The 18,283-nt window shown below is 41.4% G+C and overlaps 1 protein-coding gene across 1 annotated transcript; it reads right to left on the reverse strand.

The window, feature by feature from the left end:
- Positions 1–3,688: 3,688 nt before the first annotated feature.
- On the reverse strand, positions 3,689–17,822 carry Fkbp14 (FKBP prolyl isomerase 14). Its single transcript, XM_028864124.2, has 4 exons — positions 16,993–17,822; positions 13,718–13,869; positions 10,955–11,082; positions 3,689–4,853 (listed from the first exon to the last, which is right to left on the reverse strand). The coding sequence occupies exons 1-4, from the start codon at positions 17,187–17,189 to the stop codon at positions 4,695–4,697; spliced, it is 636 nt and encodes a 211-aa protein (XP_028719957.1). The 5' UTR covers positions 17,190–17,822; the 3' UTR covers positions 3,689–4,694.
- Positions 17,823–18,283: the final 461 nt, after the last annotated feature.

Raw genomic sequence — 18,283 nt, forward strand, 5'->3', positions numbered from 1 at the left:
ATTAAGTTTAGGAAAGCCCAATGCTTGTTACTGTCTCCTTTCACGGATGATGCTCACAAAAGCTAATGTTCTGATCATTTTTTTTTCCTCCCTGGCCATCTAATTTTTGCTCTAGAAATTTAGAATATACTTTTAGCTCTGGGAAAAGAGTAATTCCTCATTGGTTATCCTTTTGGCCATCTGTTGATTCTCAGGACTATTATTTGAACACTGCTTTCTAAATATGAGACAAATTATTTGTAGGAGAGAAAAATCTAGTCTACATTCAAGAGCAAGGATCTGGTAAAGTTCATCATCTCCAGTTAATGTTTTTGGATTTTCTTCATTGGGATCTGCTAGTAAGGGGGTTTAGACACAAATTTAGATGCAAGAACTAATCAAAATTCCTAGGAAAAGAATCAGCAATGCTCACTTTTAAAATGCCACATATGATAATGTACCCCACAGGAAGGAACCATTGTTAGATTCCTGCCACCTTTAGGAAAGAGGGGTGCCTTTCATTGTATTGAGGACTGAGCTCTGAAACTAGGCTCTTTCTGCAGTTCTAACACAAGGAACTTGAGGGAACAGGAGTAAAGAGGAAAGACAGAAAAATATCATTGTCTAACTCTTTGTGGTTCCAGAAATCGAACCCAGGACCCTGCACATGCCAGGAAAGCACTCTGCTGCTCAGCTGTCCCTCCATTATCCTATCCCTAAGACAGCAGAAAAAGAATCCCATCAAATAGACCCCAAACTCATGTTAACTTATATTATTATATGGGTTAGCGTTTGTGAGGTTTATCGTACTAAAGGGAATACAGAAATCATATTCATATGAATACTACAGATAGCCAGAGAGGGAAGCATGTTGCCAAAATTCCTTCCCTTGGGGAGAGACATACAGAGCACCTACCCTTTCTCCTAAAGTCCCAATGACAAACTGAGGTACAGTTCCATCAAAGTTCACCTGGGTACCAATGAATAATTTTATCAGGCTGGCTTACAAAGCAATGGGTGAGGGGCTATGGATAGGAGCATGGCAGCCACACTGGAGATGTGCACCCAGTAAGGACGATGGCTCCGCAAGCTGCATAGACATAGATGAAACCTCCCCTCCTCCTTCCCACCCTCTATCCTCTAGCCACTCCCAGAGATCCCAAGGCCACATCCAGTTAGGTTATAATTGCATACAACTGGTTGGGTGGTGGTGGTGGCTGGATAGACAGGTGAGGGTCCCATGATCCTCCTGCCCCATCCTTCCAAGAGGGAAGGTAGGTAATAGTCAACAAGTCCAGCTGTGATGATCTTTGGTGGGCAGGCCCAGTTGGACTCTGGAAAATGGAAGCAGTTTGGCTACAGCATAGTCCTGTACAAGGCATACACATCTAAAATAATGGCTGACAATTTAGAATGGAATTCAAGCTAAAGTGGGTAAAAATTAAACAAAACAAAAAGACCACTGCTAAGTGTTCTGTATCTTTGGAAAAGAAGTTACTTTTCCCTAGAGGCTTCATGACAGTGCTAATTTTCTTTTTTAAATGAAAGGTGAGAGGAATTTCCCTATAACATGCCATCAAATCAACTCTTTCCCTTCTTGGAATTTTTTAAGCACCAAGAACCCAACCACCCCACACACAAACATACACACTGTTCAGTTCTGTGGAGAGAGGGAGCATGCAGACCTCTAAACAGCACTGTGGAACTAATTTACTTCATGAATAAGTACAGTTCATGTGCACAAGCAAACATCCAAACAGCTAATGGCTTCATCTGCAGCAGAAATCATTGCTTCTTATTATTTGTGTCAACTCAGGCATTCCGTGTAATCACATAAGGCATCTGATAACACTAATTTACTCAATAGGCAGAAGTCATGTCCACCTGCTACACACATGATCAAGTGCCAAAGCTAAACAACAGTGATCACACCCACCCTCCTGTCTTCCCTACCATAAGCCCTGCGTGACATTCCTAGCAACGGCTGCCTATAATGCTCAAGGTTTAATGCTAATTTGAAGGAACAGCTTTCCTGGCAAACCACAACACAGCAGCTGCTTGGAGACAGACCGCATCCCTCTACCCATCTCCTGCCACTGTCCATCTTTCCCACTCTATCATGAAACCTAGAATAACATTGGAGAGGAACTATGGGTGTAGGTCAATGGGTTAGCATACAGGAGGCTCAATCCTTAGCATGGAAAAAGCAGGGAGGGAGCTGCAAAGCTGCTTTAATATTGTTCTTTTTTTCATAAAAGCAGGGTTGAGGGGATGAATGAGGGTAAAGCACCTGCCTTGCACATCAGCTTCCCAGAACCCACATTCAAAGGCCAGTGGGCAAAGCGACTTAGGTGTAACCCTGCTACATGGGAGGCAGAGACAGAACTCCTGGAGCAAGCTGGATAGCCACATGAAAGAGCTCCAGGTTCAGTGAGAGATCCTGCCTTCATGGATCAGGTGGAAAAATCCAGGAAGACACTTGCACCTGCACACACATCTGTGCCCTCAACATATGTAAATACACAAATAACACACACATACATATGCAAAACATTTTTTTTTTTACAAAACCAATTATTTCCCAAATAAACTTTATTTTCACAAAGAGCATCACATAGACATAGAAATTTAAATATGACACATGGAACAGTTATGAGTCAAATTACATACATGTGAAGTCACAGTTGGTGTTTGATTTTTCCCACTAATGGGAGGGTCCAAAAATATTGCTATAAAAAAAGGCAGATGGCTTATACAACCATTAATACTGGTATATCTTTCTTTCATACTTGTTTGAATGTTTAGCTGAGGACTGATACAAATTTATACAACTGAGTAATCAAGATTCTTTCTCTGTCCTTGCTCCAGCACAGATGGCGGCGGCAGCTTTGGTGAAAAGCAGCCTTCAAGACACACCACTGTCCTGTCATGACAGTCACGGGCCTTCTCACAACCTCCCCAGGTTCAGAAAAATGCTAGTGCTGACAACCATTTTATGGTTATACCTGACATCTGCAAGAACAGGTCTTAGAGTATATTCTTCCCAATAGCATGTTTTGGTGGGGAAAATGTCAATGCACAATTAGTAACTTCTACAAACAATAGGAAGTGATAGGAATGGGTGAACTAAGACATATATCTGACCCTTCTCACAGGTCACTGGGGGTGGAGGATGACTGAGGCAATTCAGAGCAAATGTGACAATTTTTCTATGAAAACAGAGACATTCCTGAAACCTGAGGAGAGCTGTGATCTGCCAGGAACAGCCAGAACTGTCCCCAGAGGTAAAGACGCAAAGGAAATGGGGCCCAACAGATACAAGCGAACTAGCTTCTTCTTCCATAGCAGAAAATAGAAAAGTGAACTCAGGGACAGAAGACACATCTACAGCTTAACCACCAGTGCTGAGCTCCTCAATCAACTTCCAAACAGCTCCTCTCATCCAGAAAGAAGTACTGTAAGACCAGCGGCTTCCCATGGGCATCAGAACAACAGCTGGACAATAGTGCACTTGATCTGTTCTTATAAACTAGGAGAAACTATTTCTAACAGATGGAGCTCTGGGAAGTCTGTTGTAAGTATTTGAGATAACATGGGACTGGAGAGATGGCTCAGCGGTTAAAAACATGGGCTGTTCTCCCAGAGGTCTTGAGTTCAATTCTCAGCAACCACATGGTGGCTCACAAACATCTGTAATGAGATCTTGTGCCCTCTTCTGGCCTGCAGGCATAAATACAGATAGAACACTGTATATATAATAAATAAATATTTTTTAAAAAAGATAACAACCAATTTGATTAAAATCAATTTGAAAAACAGAATTAGTCATCATTTTTTAGAAGGCAATTTGAGATAAAATGATAAGCATCAATGTTCAAACCGAGGATAAGTGTATTGATAGCAGTTGGTATAGGTTGGCCTCATTTGCAGTGTTCCGTCAAAGTAATATACCAGCTGTAAACTTTACACACTGAAGAACCAGGAGGCTAATCCGGTAGCCTTAAAGTAAACATTGACTCTAAATACACCTCCCTGCCACGCCTACCATAGTTGAAGCATTGATCACAAGGAAACAAACACACAAATTATTTGTCTGACTTATTTTACTTATTTTACTAGGCCATTAGCCACTATGGCAGAACGTTTCAATGCGCACCTATTCATGAGTTGCTAACTCCTTCATTCATCCAACATTGCACATCTCCACAGTGAGGCCATAACTGTTAAGGAATGAGGGGCCACCATATGCTCCTCAAGCAGGGACTCAAAGGCAGGTAAAGAAAAAGCTACTTCACTATAACATGAAAGTAGCAAGCCCTGGACTATTGTAAAAGCTTTTAAACACATCAGTCATCTAACTTAGAGGAAACAGAAAGAGGCCGCAATGCAGGCAAGTGATTGTGCTCCAACCTGTTCATAGGTTGCAGCATGTTTCCAGTTGCAATACGTCACCATTAGAAGGAAGCAAGCGAACAAGCTTCGTGTGAACATGGAAATGGCCCAGAAGTCTTCCACTCAAAGATGACTGTTTCTTTCCAATAACTTACCAGAAATATGTGGATATTTACAAAGTCTATGGGGTTTCTTAAATAACAGAAAATAGTACAAAACTAAAAACAAAGCAAGAACAGAATGTTAATGTTAAAATTACAACTTCCTTTAAAGGTGCTGCCTTCCCTTTACAGATGGACGCATATACAATGGCAGGTGTGTCCCTACAGTTCGTCATGCACGTAGGTGAATTCTCTAGCAGAAATAAATCCATCTTTGTCTTCATCTTCTTTATCAAAAATATCCTCCACCAAAGCATCATGGTGGCTTTCATTCACCACTGCACCGTGCTTCTCAAACTCCTTCTTTAGATACACTTTAACCTACAAAATAACAGCTCTCATTAATAATCCACACACATTATATCATTGTAATGATATAGAGCAAGTACAAAACAACTCTGTGACCCATGCCTAAAGGAGTTAAAACAACCTTTGCTTTACAGGTATGATGGAGATATCAAATAGTTTTCAGAAGTGAAAATAATGCTTATATTATGTATATATATACACACACACATATATATTTGCATATTCTTTGTATCAAATACAACGTTTTTATTAAAACCTATTACCTGCCTTTTTGCCTTTTTTTTTTAAATTGTGTGTGTGTGTGCATGTGTGTGTCCCTCCATCACTCTTACTCCCTCACTGTTTGAGATGCAGTCTCTCACTGAGCCTGGAGCTCACTGATAGCCACCCTGGCTGGCTGACAAGTCCCAGGGAGCTCCCTGTCTCTCTGCCTCCCCGGTGCTGGGATGGCAGGCAGATCGCAGGCATGCACCAGCACACTCTGCTTTTCCCATGGTACTAGGGATCCCATCTCAGGTCCTCATGCTTCTACGGCAAGCACCTGAGGCCTGGAGCCACCTCCCCAGCCCCTTTGCTTGTTTTAAGCCGGGTTCACTTTCATTCTCATAGCTGCACATTAAGAAGTCAACATTTAAGAATGTTGATTTCACAGCTCATTTAAATTTGTGCGTGTTCTGAGGTGTTTGTGCATGTGCTTGTTCAAGTGGGGTTGTGCATGTATGCACATGTGTATGCATGTGTACAGAGGCCAGAAGTCAACCTCAGATATCATTTCTCAGAATCTTGTTTTCTGAGACATGGTCTCTCACCTGGAACGACAGAGTCAGCCACTGGGACTGGCTAGCAATCTCCAGGGATCTGCCGGTCTCCTGCCAGCTCTGAGATCATACACACACACTTCCACACCCAACTTTTGTCCCCCCTTGGATTCTGGGTCTGGGACTCAAGTCGTCATGCTTGAGTGGCGAGCACTTCAGCGACAGCTATCTCCTCATCTCCCATCTATGGGCATTTTTAAGTCCTGGATTATCTACCAATACTCTCTGACTCTGAATGGTATTTATTACTATTCTTCAGGACAGAAATGCCTTATTTATTAACTCCACACAGTACAGTCTCGTTGACACAGCGTTTCGTGTGACGTCTCATGTTCTCAAGAGAACCAAACACGGTGGTGAACTAGCCTGACTGATCTGCTCGCCGCGGGATGCCTATGGTAAATGTGCTCATCCACTCACTGAAAGTAGGGGAAACAGGACATTAAGTTTTATGAAATTTCATGTTTGTCTTGGTGTTTTATTCAATTCGGCTTTCAGATTGCTTCTTGTATAGATTTAACTGAAAATAAAAATGTAGGCTTTGAAAAATGTTTGGGCAGCATTTTAAAGTGTTGACAGAACTGACAGAACTTTAAAAATGTTAACTATGCCAGGCCTCTGACATTGTTCACTAGGTTTAGCTAATATTTTCACAGCATTATACTAAAACTACTGAATAAAATATACTTTAAAGAGATTATTGGCATCATAAAATCTTCCAGAAGTTGGTGAGATTTGATTTTTTTAATGTTCTTTTAAAGTTTAACTTATAGAAGAGGGGATTTTTTAAGATCTATTTTTATTTTATGAGTGCTTGCCTGCATGTCTGTATGTGCACCACATGCGTGCCTGATGCCACAGAGGTCAAAAGAGGCCATTGGGCATTGAATCAGCTGGAACTGGAATTACAGACAGTTGTGAGCCATGTGGATGCTGAAAATTGAACCTGGGTTCTCTGGAAGAGCAGCCAGTGCTCTTAACCACCGAGCTATCTCTCCATCCCAAGAGACACATTCTTGTTTTTGTTGTTTTATTTTTTCGAGACAGGGTTTCTCTGTGTAGTTTTGGTGCCTGTCCTGGATCTTGCTCTATAGACCAGGCTGGTCTCCAACTCACAGAGATCCGCCTGGCTCTGCCTCCCCAGTCTGGAATTAAAGGCGTGCACCACCACTGCCCAGCGAGTGAACTAAAGTTTTTATGTACTGTTTTTGTTTTTGACTCTCAATAACCAAAGAAAACTTTAAACAAATTATGCTGCATGGTTCCTGGCTTACTTGAATGCTATAATTCACTTTGCTGAAAATAAGAGATAAGTGTGTAATAAGAAATACTATACCGCCAGGCATGATAGTGCATGCCTTTGATGCCAGCGAAAACAGATGGATCTCTGAATGTGAAGCCAGCGTGGTCTACATGGTAAGTTTAGGCCATCGGGGCTAGTTACATAGAGAAACCCTTTCTCAAATTAAAAAAACAAAAAAAAAAACAAAAATTAAAAAAAACACAAAAAAATACAAAAAATATTATATTAATCAAAAGCTAAGTTTTAAAATGTATATAAATTATATATACATATCAGAAAATGCTCTTAGAAAGGTTCTAAGCTTTTATAATCAAGAGATTTGAAATAATTATGTGCTAGAATCAAATCACATAAAGAAAAGCCAATTTTTAGGAGAGAAAAAAGATATCATAATATGCTTGACAGAAGCAACTTTCCTTTTAGATCTGTGCCCCATCCAAGTCTGTCCAGGGTTTATTTCTAAGTGGTTCATCACAGAAGTCACCCCTCTACTTCCTCCCCTCCCCCTTCGCCCCTGCCCGGTCACCTCTTTTCTCTCATCAAATTCTCCCACCGCTCCTCTGGTTCCAATTTCTAAAATGTGCTTATCCACAGAAAGCTCAGCTGGCCCTCGCCTGTCACAGGCCACACGCAGGCAACGCAGATCTACCGGGCACAAGGTCACACTCCGTAGGTGCCACTGTGCTCCACAAAGGGGCAGCAGCACACCGGGCAAAGCTCTGTAAGAAGCGTGCACCGTGAAGACAATGCATCCATTCTCACCAGCAGAATTCCCACGCCAATATATGACTAGGCGTATAAGGAAATTGATTTTGAAGGCCATATCCATTTGGAACGTCTCCAAATTTCTCTACTTTGGATCCCCGAAACATGTGTATGGGTGCCTCAACTCTATGCTTTTCTGGCCCTATCAGAGAACCTCTGGAAGCGAGTCATGACATGACAAGAGCTTGGCTTAAGTTCACCTAATGCCTGTATAACAGTTGTGGAAAAAAAATATTTTGTCATTTCCAGTATTCTCCCCAGAGAGCTTCTAAGTATTTCTGGCTTTCCTTCAATAGACCTTTCTCCGAAATTCACTGCAAATAACCAGAGCTTTGTCAAAAGTAGCTGCCAAGGAACAGAGCTTTCTCTGATGGAGTAAATAAGCAAATAAGGCAGAGTCAGCAGCGTGGCCGGCACAGTGGCCATTGGGACAAACTGTCCTGTAGCTGTGTTCCTCGGCCAGCTTGGGTCAACAGTGCATACTGCCCGCCCCTGTCAGAATCCAAACAACGCTGGGCGCCTGAAGGATGGCTGCCTTTGGATACACTGGTTTCTGAGTCAGAAGTCCAGACATGCCTTCTAAAATAAGATGATATTCTCCCTTTTCATCTGAACCCATGGCTATGAGTAGAAAAACTGTGTACCTGGCTGTGACCATGCCACATCAGCAGGATCTAATCAGGACCCTGTAAACTTGAAAACCAAAGCAGTCCTAGGAGTGCCTATGCTATAATTCCCTATTGTCTTTAAAAACACAATCAAGGGCTGGAGAGGTGGCTCAGAGGTTAAGAGCACTGACTGCTCTTCCAGAGGTCCTGAGTTCAATTCCCAGCAACCATATGGTGGCTCACAACCATCTATAACGAGATCTGGTGCCCTCTTCTGGCCTGCAGTCATACATGCTGTATACACAATAAATAAATAAATCTTAAAAAAAAAAAAAAACAAAAAACACAATCAAAGGCTGGGGACATAGCTCTGTGGATAAGACCATTTGCTGTGTAATCATGAGGACCTAAGTTCAAATCCCCGGCACTATAGAAACTGCATGTACCTGTAATGCACCCAGTTTTGTGGAAAGGAAAAGGGAGATCCCAAGAGCTTGCTAGCCAGCCAGCCTAGCCAAAGGTTCAGTAAGAATCTCAAGGTAATAAGGCAGATAGATAGTGATAGAGGGAACACCCAATGTCCTGCTCTTCTGGCCTCTGCATGTACACCCATGGGTGTACACACCGCACATTTACAGGCATGAACCATATATGCAAACCAGACACATAAATATACATATAACCAAAATGCTGTTTGCAAGCCCCATGAATCACTAAAATGCAACCCAGCCTGTACCATCATTTGTCATCACATCCCCACGCCACCATGGACTAGTGATCTCAGTCCTCCCTCCGTAAACTCTGACATATAAACAGATGCCATTTGTTTAGGGTAAAGTGATGTCATGTACTTGGAATGAACGTAAGGAGAGGGCTAAGGGAGGTGAAGGGAGCAAGGAGGAGGAAACAGAAGTTATTATATCCGTCTCAGGATATGGTCTGTGAATAAAGGAAACTACTAAATAGTATGTACATTTTTTCTGCCTTTTGTGTAAGTCAACTAATGATAAATATTTGCCTAAACACCGGAAAGATACATTAGAAACTAATAAACCTGGATAGGGTGGAGGGATCCAGTGAAGGATGAAGATGATGTGGGCGCAATAAACACATTTTTTTGTGTTTTGTTTTCTAAGGTGCCGAGGATTGATCTCAGAGCCTTGTACATTCTAAGCACATGCTTGGCCAACTGAGTTACATGCCTAGCCCAAGACTTCTTAATATATATTAACTTGTATCAGTTGATTCTTTTTTAAGTCACAAGAATATGTTACATAATTTCTTTTAGTGAGAGAAAATTTTACAACTTATCTTGGATGTTGGGGGAGGTATGTAACTGTTAACACCACATCATATGAAACTCAGTGACACGGATTATAAATCCCAGTGCTTACGAAGCCGAGGCAGAAGGTTCACCAAGTCAAGGCATGCCTGAACACCCGGAGCTCCTATCTCAATCAAAACAACACTCAGCAAAACAAAATTACAAAGAAACAAACCCACTGGTGTCCATAAAGATCTCCTGGCTCCCAACAACTTTGTTTGAGACACCATCATTTCCTGGCTCCGAGAGTGAAACTCACCAAAACATTTAAAAATAACTGAGCTTCGTAGGGAGGCAGAGCCAGGCAGATCTCTGTGGGTTCGAGGCCAGCCTGGTCTACAGAGCGAGATCCAAGACAGGCACCAGAACTACACAGAGAAACCCTGTCTTGAAAAACAAAAATAAATAAATAAATAAATAAAAATAAAAATAAAAAGGTTGAGCATCAACCTGAACATGGCACACTGGGGACTATGGTAGGAACCGCAGGGCATGTGTCTGCCTCCACTTCCTTCTCTACAAAAGCCAGTGAGTAAAAACACTTGGGATGTGGAGAAATCTTTCTTCCTCCCATCCCAAAGGTTAGGACTTCAGATGGCTGAGGAAGATCCCCCTGTGGAAAATCCAGAGCTAACTTAACAATAAACTTGGTCACGTCAACTTCGTGTTGCAGAGTACTAGGAAACACACTCACAGCCAGTCCACCATCTCGAACAGGAACTGTCCACATGAGGAACTTCCCGGGACTTACGTGTTTCTCCTACATTCAGAACAGTCATGAAAAAACAAAACTTCCTAAGAGTCAGGGGTGAAGACAAGACACAGTCAACACCAAGCAGAGGGAAAGAGGAAGTGGCTGGAGACTGGACGTGCTCTCTCAGTACACACAGTTCCCTAAGCAACGGTTGCCCACAAAAAAGGCAACTTTCGAAGCACTTTAGGAAAGGCTGTGAATAGATTTTTTTATCTAAATAAAAAGAAATTTTCCTTATTATTTACTTATTCTTTGAGAATTGTATATAGTATATTTTATCATATTTTTCCCAACCCCTTCTCCGATTCCCTCCCTCCACCCAATTTCATGTTCCTTTTCTCTCTTAAAAAGAACAAAGCCACTAAAACCCATGGAGTCTGACTTGTGATGGCCACTACTCCTGAGCACGGGGCCTGCCCTGGAGTACGGCTAACACACCCAATGTCACTCCATTGAAGAAAACGGAGTTTCCTTCTCCCAGCAGCGAATGAATTTCTGAAAAGTAGAAGAAAAACAGCACAGAGGCAGAGGGTAGCGTCACCTCATGCTTCGAAAGTTTCCAGTCGTCATTGAGATCCATTTCTTGAAACGATTCATGGGACCTTGGGCCATTTCGAATCTCCAGGAGGTCAATGTTGAATATCAGTGTGCTCTCTGGGGGGATTTTGCCTGATATGAGGAGATAAGGAAATTTTTATTTAGAAGATCTGAAAGTATTCATAACAAAATCAATTGTGGTAACAGACATTTTAACTACATGAAATGAAAAGGCCCTCTAGGATTGTCTCAGGCGGTGGAAATCACTCATTCTATAATTACACTTTACCCGGGAAAGAAAAGCAGACTCAAAGGAGGAGTTACGCAAACTGGCAGAACAAAGGACTCTAGTGTGGAGTAGTGATAAAACATATGCACATATGCAGATGTTCCCGATGCTAAGTTTCAAATATAATTAAGGCCCTTCATGTTACATGTCAAGAATGACTTTTAAAGGGCTTTGAGCAATTCAGACTTAATTATATTACAAGAGATTTACTAATTTAGATCAGAAAGTCTTGACCTTCAAGTACATAGGGTTGGTGCTGCCGTGCCTACCACTGGGAGGCAGTATAGAACAGTGTGAGCTCTGTTCACATCTGCTGCCTCTAGGCATCAATTCCTTCTTTGTAAAATGAGATTGATAACATTTTCTGCCTTAGAAGTCCATGAGAAGGATAAAGGGTAAAAACTTATGCAAAAATAAAACGCTGAGTATTACTCATGATAAATAGTAAGAGCCTGATATAAATTATTAAGATATAATTTTCTTACAGGCCTTAAAAATAATAAAGGAACATTCAAAATTTTCAACAACTTAGGAAATACCTCCCTGACATAGAACTTTATGCATTTGTTGAAGACATTTCATCAGAAAAGGAAAATCCAAATGAACTTCTGTAAAGAAAGCTAACAAATCTTCAAGAGTTTAAAAAAACAAAACAAAACAAAAAAAAAAAAAAAAAAAAAAAACTGTTAAAATCTCAGGTACTAACAAAAAAGCCCAACTAATAATCAAAGAAACAAACCCTTCTTGTAATTTTGGGCATTTTCCCCCCAAACTTTCAAACTTGCTTTCTTATAATTCTATTTAATAGAAAGGTCTGGGCACACTCATTAAACAAGTCTTAGCTATGTCCCCATGGAACTTTCCTCAAAGTTCCATGGAAGGCCATTAGTAAGTTTCTAAGAGGACAACACTCACAGTGTGAGCCAAAGCTTACCATCGTGCTGGAGACAGGGAAGGGACATGCACTTAAGTCGGTGGGAAAGCTGGTATCTTTCCAAGGAGGCATGCAAGCGTGTGTTAAAACACTACGAAACTAGTGGCAAATACATAGTAGAAGAATTAGTTTCATGACACTGGAGGAAATGACTGCATGCTATGAAGTACAGCTGAGTTAATGCATGGACAACTACGACCACGCTGCATACATAAAGTTAATAGTGAAAGAACAAAGACACAGGAAAGAAAGACTACATCTAGCCACCTTTTTTCCTAACTACTGGATTTCTTTCTGTGAAGAATATAATCAGAACTGAATTTGGTTAATAACCAAGCCTGTGGACCATGGCTTAGATAGCTAGTCCTACTTTGGAGTACATCATATTCATATACAGTACTTAACCTCATTAGGAAACTGGGGCAAGGAATCTTGGTCCCTACTTTGTCAACTGAAATGCTTTGCTGAAGAATGGTGTGAAATCTGTTTAAACCACATCAGAGTGATTCTCTATCTGCTTCTGATAGCTTCTTACAATTTTTTCTCCACTGTATAAGTACTACATTTTCTTCACAGAGAATTTGGAAGATAGAATCAGAAATGAATATAATTCTCAGAATCACAATACACTATGAATATTTTATTCATTGTGATACACTTTCAGTGTGCATATACTCCCCCTTATACTCACAGGGAAAGCTAGTCATACAGAAAATCTACTTGCTACTTTTACAATACACACATTTCATATGTAACTCATATTTGGCTAACCTCTGATGATAACACTCAGGTTGGTTTCAATCATTTTAATGTAAAAAACAACACAGTGGTAGACATCCTGGTCCACTAACCTGTCTCTTCAGATCTGGCCATTGGCTCAGAGCAGATTTCAGTGAAGAGACATCTGGGGCCAGCTGATAAGCATCACCAAACAGCCCTTGGAGAGCTGTATAAACTCAACCTAAACACCAGGTATGTCTGTGCCTTGGATCCAATTGGCACAAAAACTGTGTGGACCAGCCAGCCAGCTTGTAACACAAGGAGAATTATTTTTAATTCATGTTAATATATTATTTTAAAATAAACTATTGAGCTGGGCAGTGGTGACACACACCTTTAATCCCAGCACTCACAAGGCAGAGTCAGGCAGATCTCTGAGTTAGAAGGCCAGCCTGGTTTACAGAGCAAGTTCCAGGACAACCAGTGCTACACAGAGAAACCCTGTTTTGAAAACACAAAAATAAGTAAGTAAAATTAAAATAAGCTATTGAAAACTTCGCAAATACATTTAAAAGCAAAAATGAAAGGACTCCCAATGAAATCTACGGTGTGGAAGACTGCCTGGCTGTAAAATATATATATATTTTACACACACACAGCCACACATCAAATTGTATCCAATAATCTATATTCCAAAGGTCCAAATCATAAGACACTTGTTGGATGGCCTTTCTTGTTGCATTGTTAAAGTGAGTTGGTGGGTTTCCATTTGGGAGGGAGGAAACATTCAGAGACTCACAACAGTGATGGTTACACAATTTTACCTTTTCCTTCTTTGCCATAGGCCAGGGCAGGAGGGATGATGAGCTTTCTCTTCTCTCCCACACACATCCCCTTCAAGCCTTGGTCCCAGCCTTTGAGAGCCTCCAGGATGCCCAGGGTGAACCAGATGGGCTGACCATTGTTATGTTTGTGGCTACCAGAAAGAAAACACATTCGAATTTAAATCATTTTGGATCTTTTATCCCCTATTAGGAATTTAAGCCAGAGTCCCATGAATGCTAGATGAGTACTCCATACATGAGAGATATTTTTCGTGACTTTAAAACAAAGATCACTGCTATGCTTCAGTTTGTCTACCCACCAGTGGTTAAGCTTATGACCTCAGAAACTAAAGAAAACAGCCATTCTTGGATTGGAAACACACATACCCAAGTCTACTTCATAGCAATTCAATTAATTCCCTGCTCACTTTTCTTGATGCAAAATTCATAAACTGAGTCAGCCTGAGAAGGGCAGAGGAAATAGTAAAAATAATAATAACAATTAATTTGAACATGTACTTTAAAGCAAGTATTGTAAATTTGTCTCTAATTTCAGTGATAATCCTGTTGTTGATAAGTATTCTTAGAAGATTGTCCCCAGGATTTGATCCTCTGTCTCTCAAACCACAAGGAGCTCAAATCTACAGCAGTTGCACATAACCTACTGTATACATTAAACCATCTTTAGATTATACATACTATAATGTAAATGCTATATAAATAGCTGTTATATTGGATAATGACAATACAAAGTCTGCAAGAGTTCAATACATATATACATACACACACATATTTCAAATATTCTAGATCTATACTTAATTTGAATCAAGGGACACAGAACCTGCAGACAGAGGGCCAGCTAATCTAGTATTAACTCTTTGTACAGAGAAAATGGAGGTTAAGTGTACAAGCATTTGACTTCAGATATACCTAACTCCTCAGTTCAAGGTCTTAATGACAAAGTTATATTTTTGGAAAAATTCAGGGAATGTCTTGAATTTGAGAAGGAAGATAAAAGGCTAGGAGAATTACTGCTAAAACATGAAGGTCCATTTGCACCCAGACACAGAGAAAGGAATATCTTTTGTTCTTTTCTTTTCTTCCTTGTTTTTTTTTTTTCTTTACAAAGTAATTAGTCCTTTCTTTCTTTTTAAATCTATTTAAATTTATTTTATGTGCATTAGTATGAAGGTGTCAGAACTCCTGGAACTGGAGTTACAGACAGTTGTGAGCTGTCATGTGGTTGCTGGGAATTGAACCCCAATCCTCTAGAAGAGCAGCCAGTGCTCTTAACCACTGAGGCATCTCTCCAGCCCTGATATATCTTCCTTCCTGTCTACAAGCCTTCGTGATGGCCAGTTGACTGATGGTTCCGATGCATGGAAAAGGCTGCTTTCCCCTTAAATCTCCACTAACACCCAGATCCTCTTCAAAGATCTACGATGGGGCTACTCAGAAAATCCGGGAGCAGTAGCCCCTCAAGTTCTGGAAGGGAAAGGAACAGGAAGATGTCCTAGCATCTTGAGAGACCAGCTTAGTTCAACTACTAGAGAGCAAGGAAAGTGTTTTATTTCAAGATAACTTTTTGGTGTGAGTAAAATGCCCCTGTGCTAGGTTTATGGGTACCATGGTTACGAAATCTGGGTAAATGGCATTCCTTCTGGGTAAATGGCACTGCATGTTCCTTCATGATCATGGGGCAAAAAGAATGGAGAAGCCGCAATCATCTGTTTGACCACATTTATTACAGCTAAGCTAGTCATCACACGGATGATGGTTCTGGCAACACAAAACACTCTTCAGAGACTTATTTAACGGTATTTCTCCATTAGATATACCAGTTATACCCGGTAACACAGGGCTAAGACTTTACATCAATGGCTGTATGACAACAGTCCCCTCCCCAAGTACCAGAACATTAGCAGTGAACTGCTACAAAGTATCTGCACAGGTTGTTGGCCCTGAGATGGGAAAGAAATTAGGCTAGACAGGAAAGAGGTCAAACTGAAAGCAAGGACGTAACTGAAATGTTGAAGTGCAATGTCACAGTATCGGTTACTAACTGCTGTGCCCTGGCCTTACTGGCAAGGACAAAGCGATGGCAATCTGTTTCCAGAAACTTTTACCAGAACAGTGTTCAGAGAGAAGCGTCATTCACTACCCTCAGGCCTCACAGAAGACCATATCTCAAAGCAGTTTATTAAAACAAAACAAATATAAGGACCTAAGGTGAGTTAAAGCTTGGGGCTTAGCTCATATGATTCCCTCATTTGCAAAGTCCTCCTCCAGCTCTGCCATGATAATCTCCACTCATCACTTTCCCAGCTATTCTTCTGTTCTGAATGCAGTCTTTACCCTCCCCACACTTTGCCAGTGCTCTCAACATTCTGCACTCTCCACCAACTGAGTCCTTTCCTATCTCCCCCTCCCTACACATGGAGTACTGCGGAAGGACCAAAACTTGTTTTTAGCAAACTTTGCATCTCCGGGACCTGAAATGCAGCTTTTAGTGAGTGTTTACAGGCTGGATGAATGGATGGATGCAGATGGTTAGAAGGTGAACTTTCTGGTTGTCCCTAAGGAAGTGCTCGTTAAATACTTTCAGAATGGAAATCATTACACCTGTGAACATTACCTGCCGCCTTTCTTTGTTTTTGGAAAAGAAATGCTAGCGCAAAGCACCTGGAAATCCTCCCACTATGACTTCTATAACCACACCTACTCCATCAATGAAGCCTGAGTTTCTAGAAGAAAGGAATGACTCCTGAAATCACCATCCTGTGCCACCTGCCAGAAAGTTAAACAGGTCAATGAAACAGCATTTGTGCATCTTTTAGAAGCCGGCAAATAGATGATTGTGCATTTTGCTCTTGAAGCAAAATGACACATTTTAGTATTTCTTATGCCCAATTAAAAGTGGAATCGGATATTTTTACCTAAGGAATGGAGTTTGAAATAGAAAATTCTGTTAAGCCTTTTCTACTTACTGCTTAATTATAACCTAAGTATTTCTGTAAAACTTCAAATATTCTAGATCTAATTTTATAAAGAATAAAGTTAAAGGAAATTAACTTACGAAGACTACATGTTTCCAGAAATTCTTTCAAGGCCTTGTTCTCTAGAACTGGCTTTTGACAATTTTCCCCCCAAAGGTAAGCAGGTGTTTCAGTTTTTTTCTGTTTTCTGAGGTAAAGGAACTGTTAGCTTTACAAGAGGAGGGCTGGTGTGACTGGGTGGGTCCTTTACCGTTCTGCCTACGAGGCATAATTACTTACGTGGAGTGAAACAGGGAGCCGTCCTTTTCTAAATAGCCCTCGTAGTGGACCAACATCAGGTCCCCTCCCTTGGTCTTGCGATGGCAGATGAATGGCTTCTGGAGAACTTCGATTTTCACTTCTGGCTCCGGGATCAAAGCTCCACTCACAGCCATGACCCCCAGTGTCAAGATCGCGTTCCACAAGAAAAACCTCATGTTACCAAAGCAGAGAAAGGGCCCCCGACTTCATAGAGTTAAAATGTGCCGAAAGCGACGTCGGCCTCGGTAAGTTCAGGACTCCCTCAACCCTCCCAAGAAGACGTGGCACTTTTACTACCAACTTTCCCACACACTGAGAACTCTCCTTTCAAGAGTTAAAGCCCCATCCCTACGTGATTGGCTCTGAGAAGGCGGCTGCTTTGGAAGAGCTCTCTTCCATTGGCTGGCGGTGCTGTCCATCAGGCTCCTCTCCAACCAATGGCGCTGCAACAGTCTAGTGCTTCGGTGTGGTGTTGGGTCAGACCGCCGGATCCAGCCTCTCCGAGTAGTCCTAGAGCCTGCGGATTAAGAAATTCTCCCACCTTGGGAGAGCAGTTTAGTGCAGAGCTATCAGGAAACTCCTTGGGGGAGGGCTTCGTAAAGGGCTCCAACTGAGCCACTGAAGAGCCCCGGGCCAGGTGACAAGTGTCTTTTGGAAAGACCGGATACTGGAGAGCACCCACCTCCAAGATGTCACAAACAATGTCTCAGTACTGTGGCTTACTAACTTAGAACGTGAACTCTAAGGGTGAGTAAGAATGCTAAAGTTCATAAGCACTTTCTGGTGCAAGATCCTCACTAATTTAACATGTTTTGTTTTTTTTTTTTGTTTTTTGTTTTTTGTTTTTACCATTTAGTGTCTAAGTTAGGCTTTCCATTCTTGTGTTAAAACATCATGACCAATAGCAACTTGGGGAGGAAAGGATTTTTATCAATTACACCTCATATCACAGTCCATCATCCAGGGGAATCGGGACAGGAACTCAAGACAAGAGTCGGGAAGCAGGAACTAATAGAGAGGCCATGGAGGGATGCTGCAGTGAGTCTTGCTCAGCCTGCTTTCTTATAGCACCCAGGACCACCTGCCCAGTGATAACACCACTTGCAATGTGCTGGGCCCTCCCCCATCAATCAGTAGTTAAGAAAATGCCCTACAGACTCGCCTACAGACAAATCTTATGACAGTTCAGAGCTCATCTTTCCAAATTACTCTATCTTGTGTCGAACTGGCATAAAACTAGCTGGGACAGAAGATAAACAAATTTAGGCTA

The sequence above is a fragment of the Peromyscus leucopus genome, chromosome 3 (assembly GCF_004664715.2).
Source record: "Peromyscus leucopus breed LL Stock chromosome 3, UCI_PerLeu_2.1, whole genome shotgun sequence".
Lineage (NCBI taxonomy): Eukaryota > Metazoa > Chordata > Mammalia > Rodentia > Cricetidae > Peromyscus > Peromyscus leucopus.

Excerpts from the sequence above, each read along its gene's own strand:
- Fkbp14 (XM_028864124.2), bottom strand. The coding sequence starts at position 17,189 with ATGAGGTTTTTCTTGTGGAACGCGATCTTGACACTGGGGGTCATGGCT. Across the intron at positions 13,870-16,992 it reads GGCTCCCTGTTTCACTCCAC|CCACAAACATAACAATGGTC; the intron begins GTAAGTAATTAT and ends TCTTTCTGGTAG. Across the intron at positions 11,083-13,717 it reads CTATGGCAAAGAAGGAAAAG|GCAAAATCCCCCCAGAGAGC; the intron begins GTAAAATTGTGT and ends TCCTCATATCAG.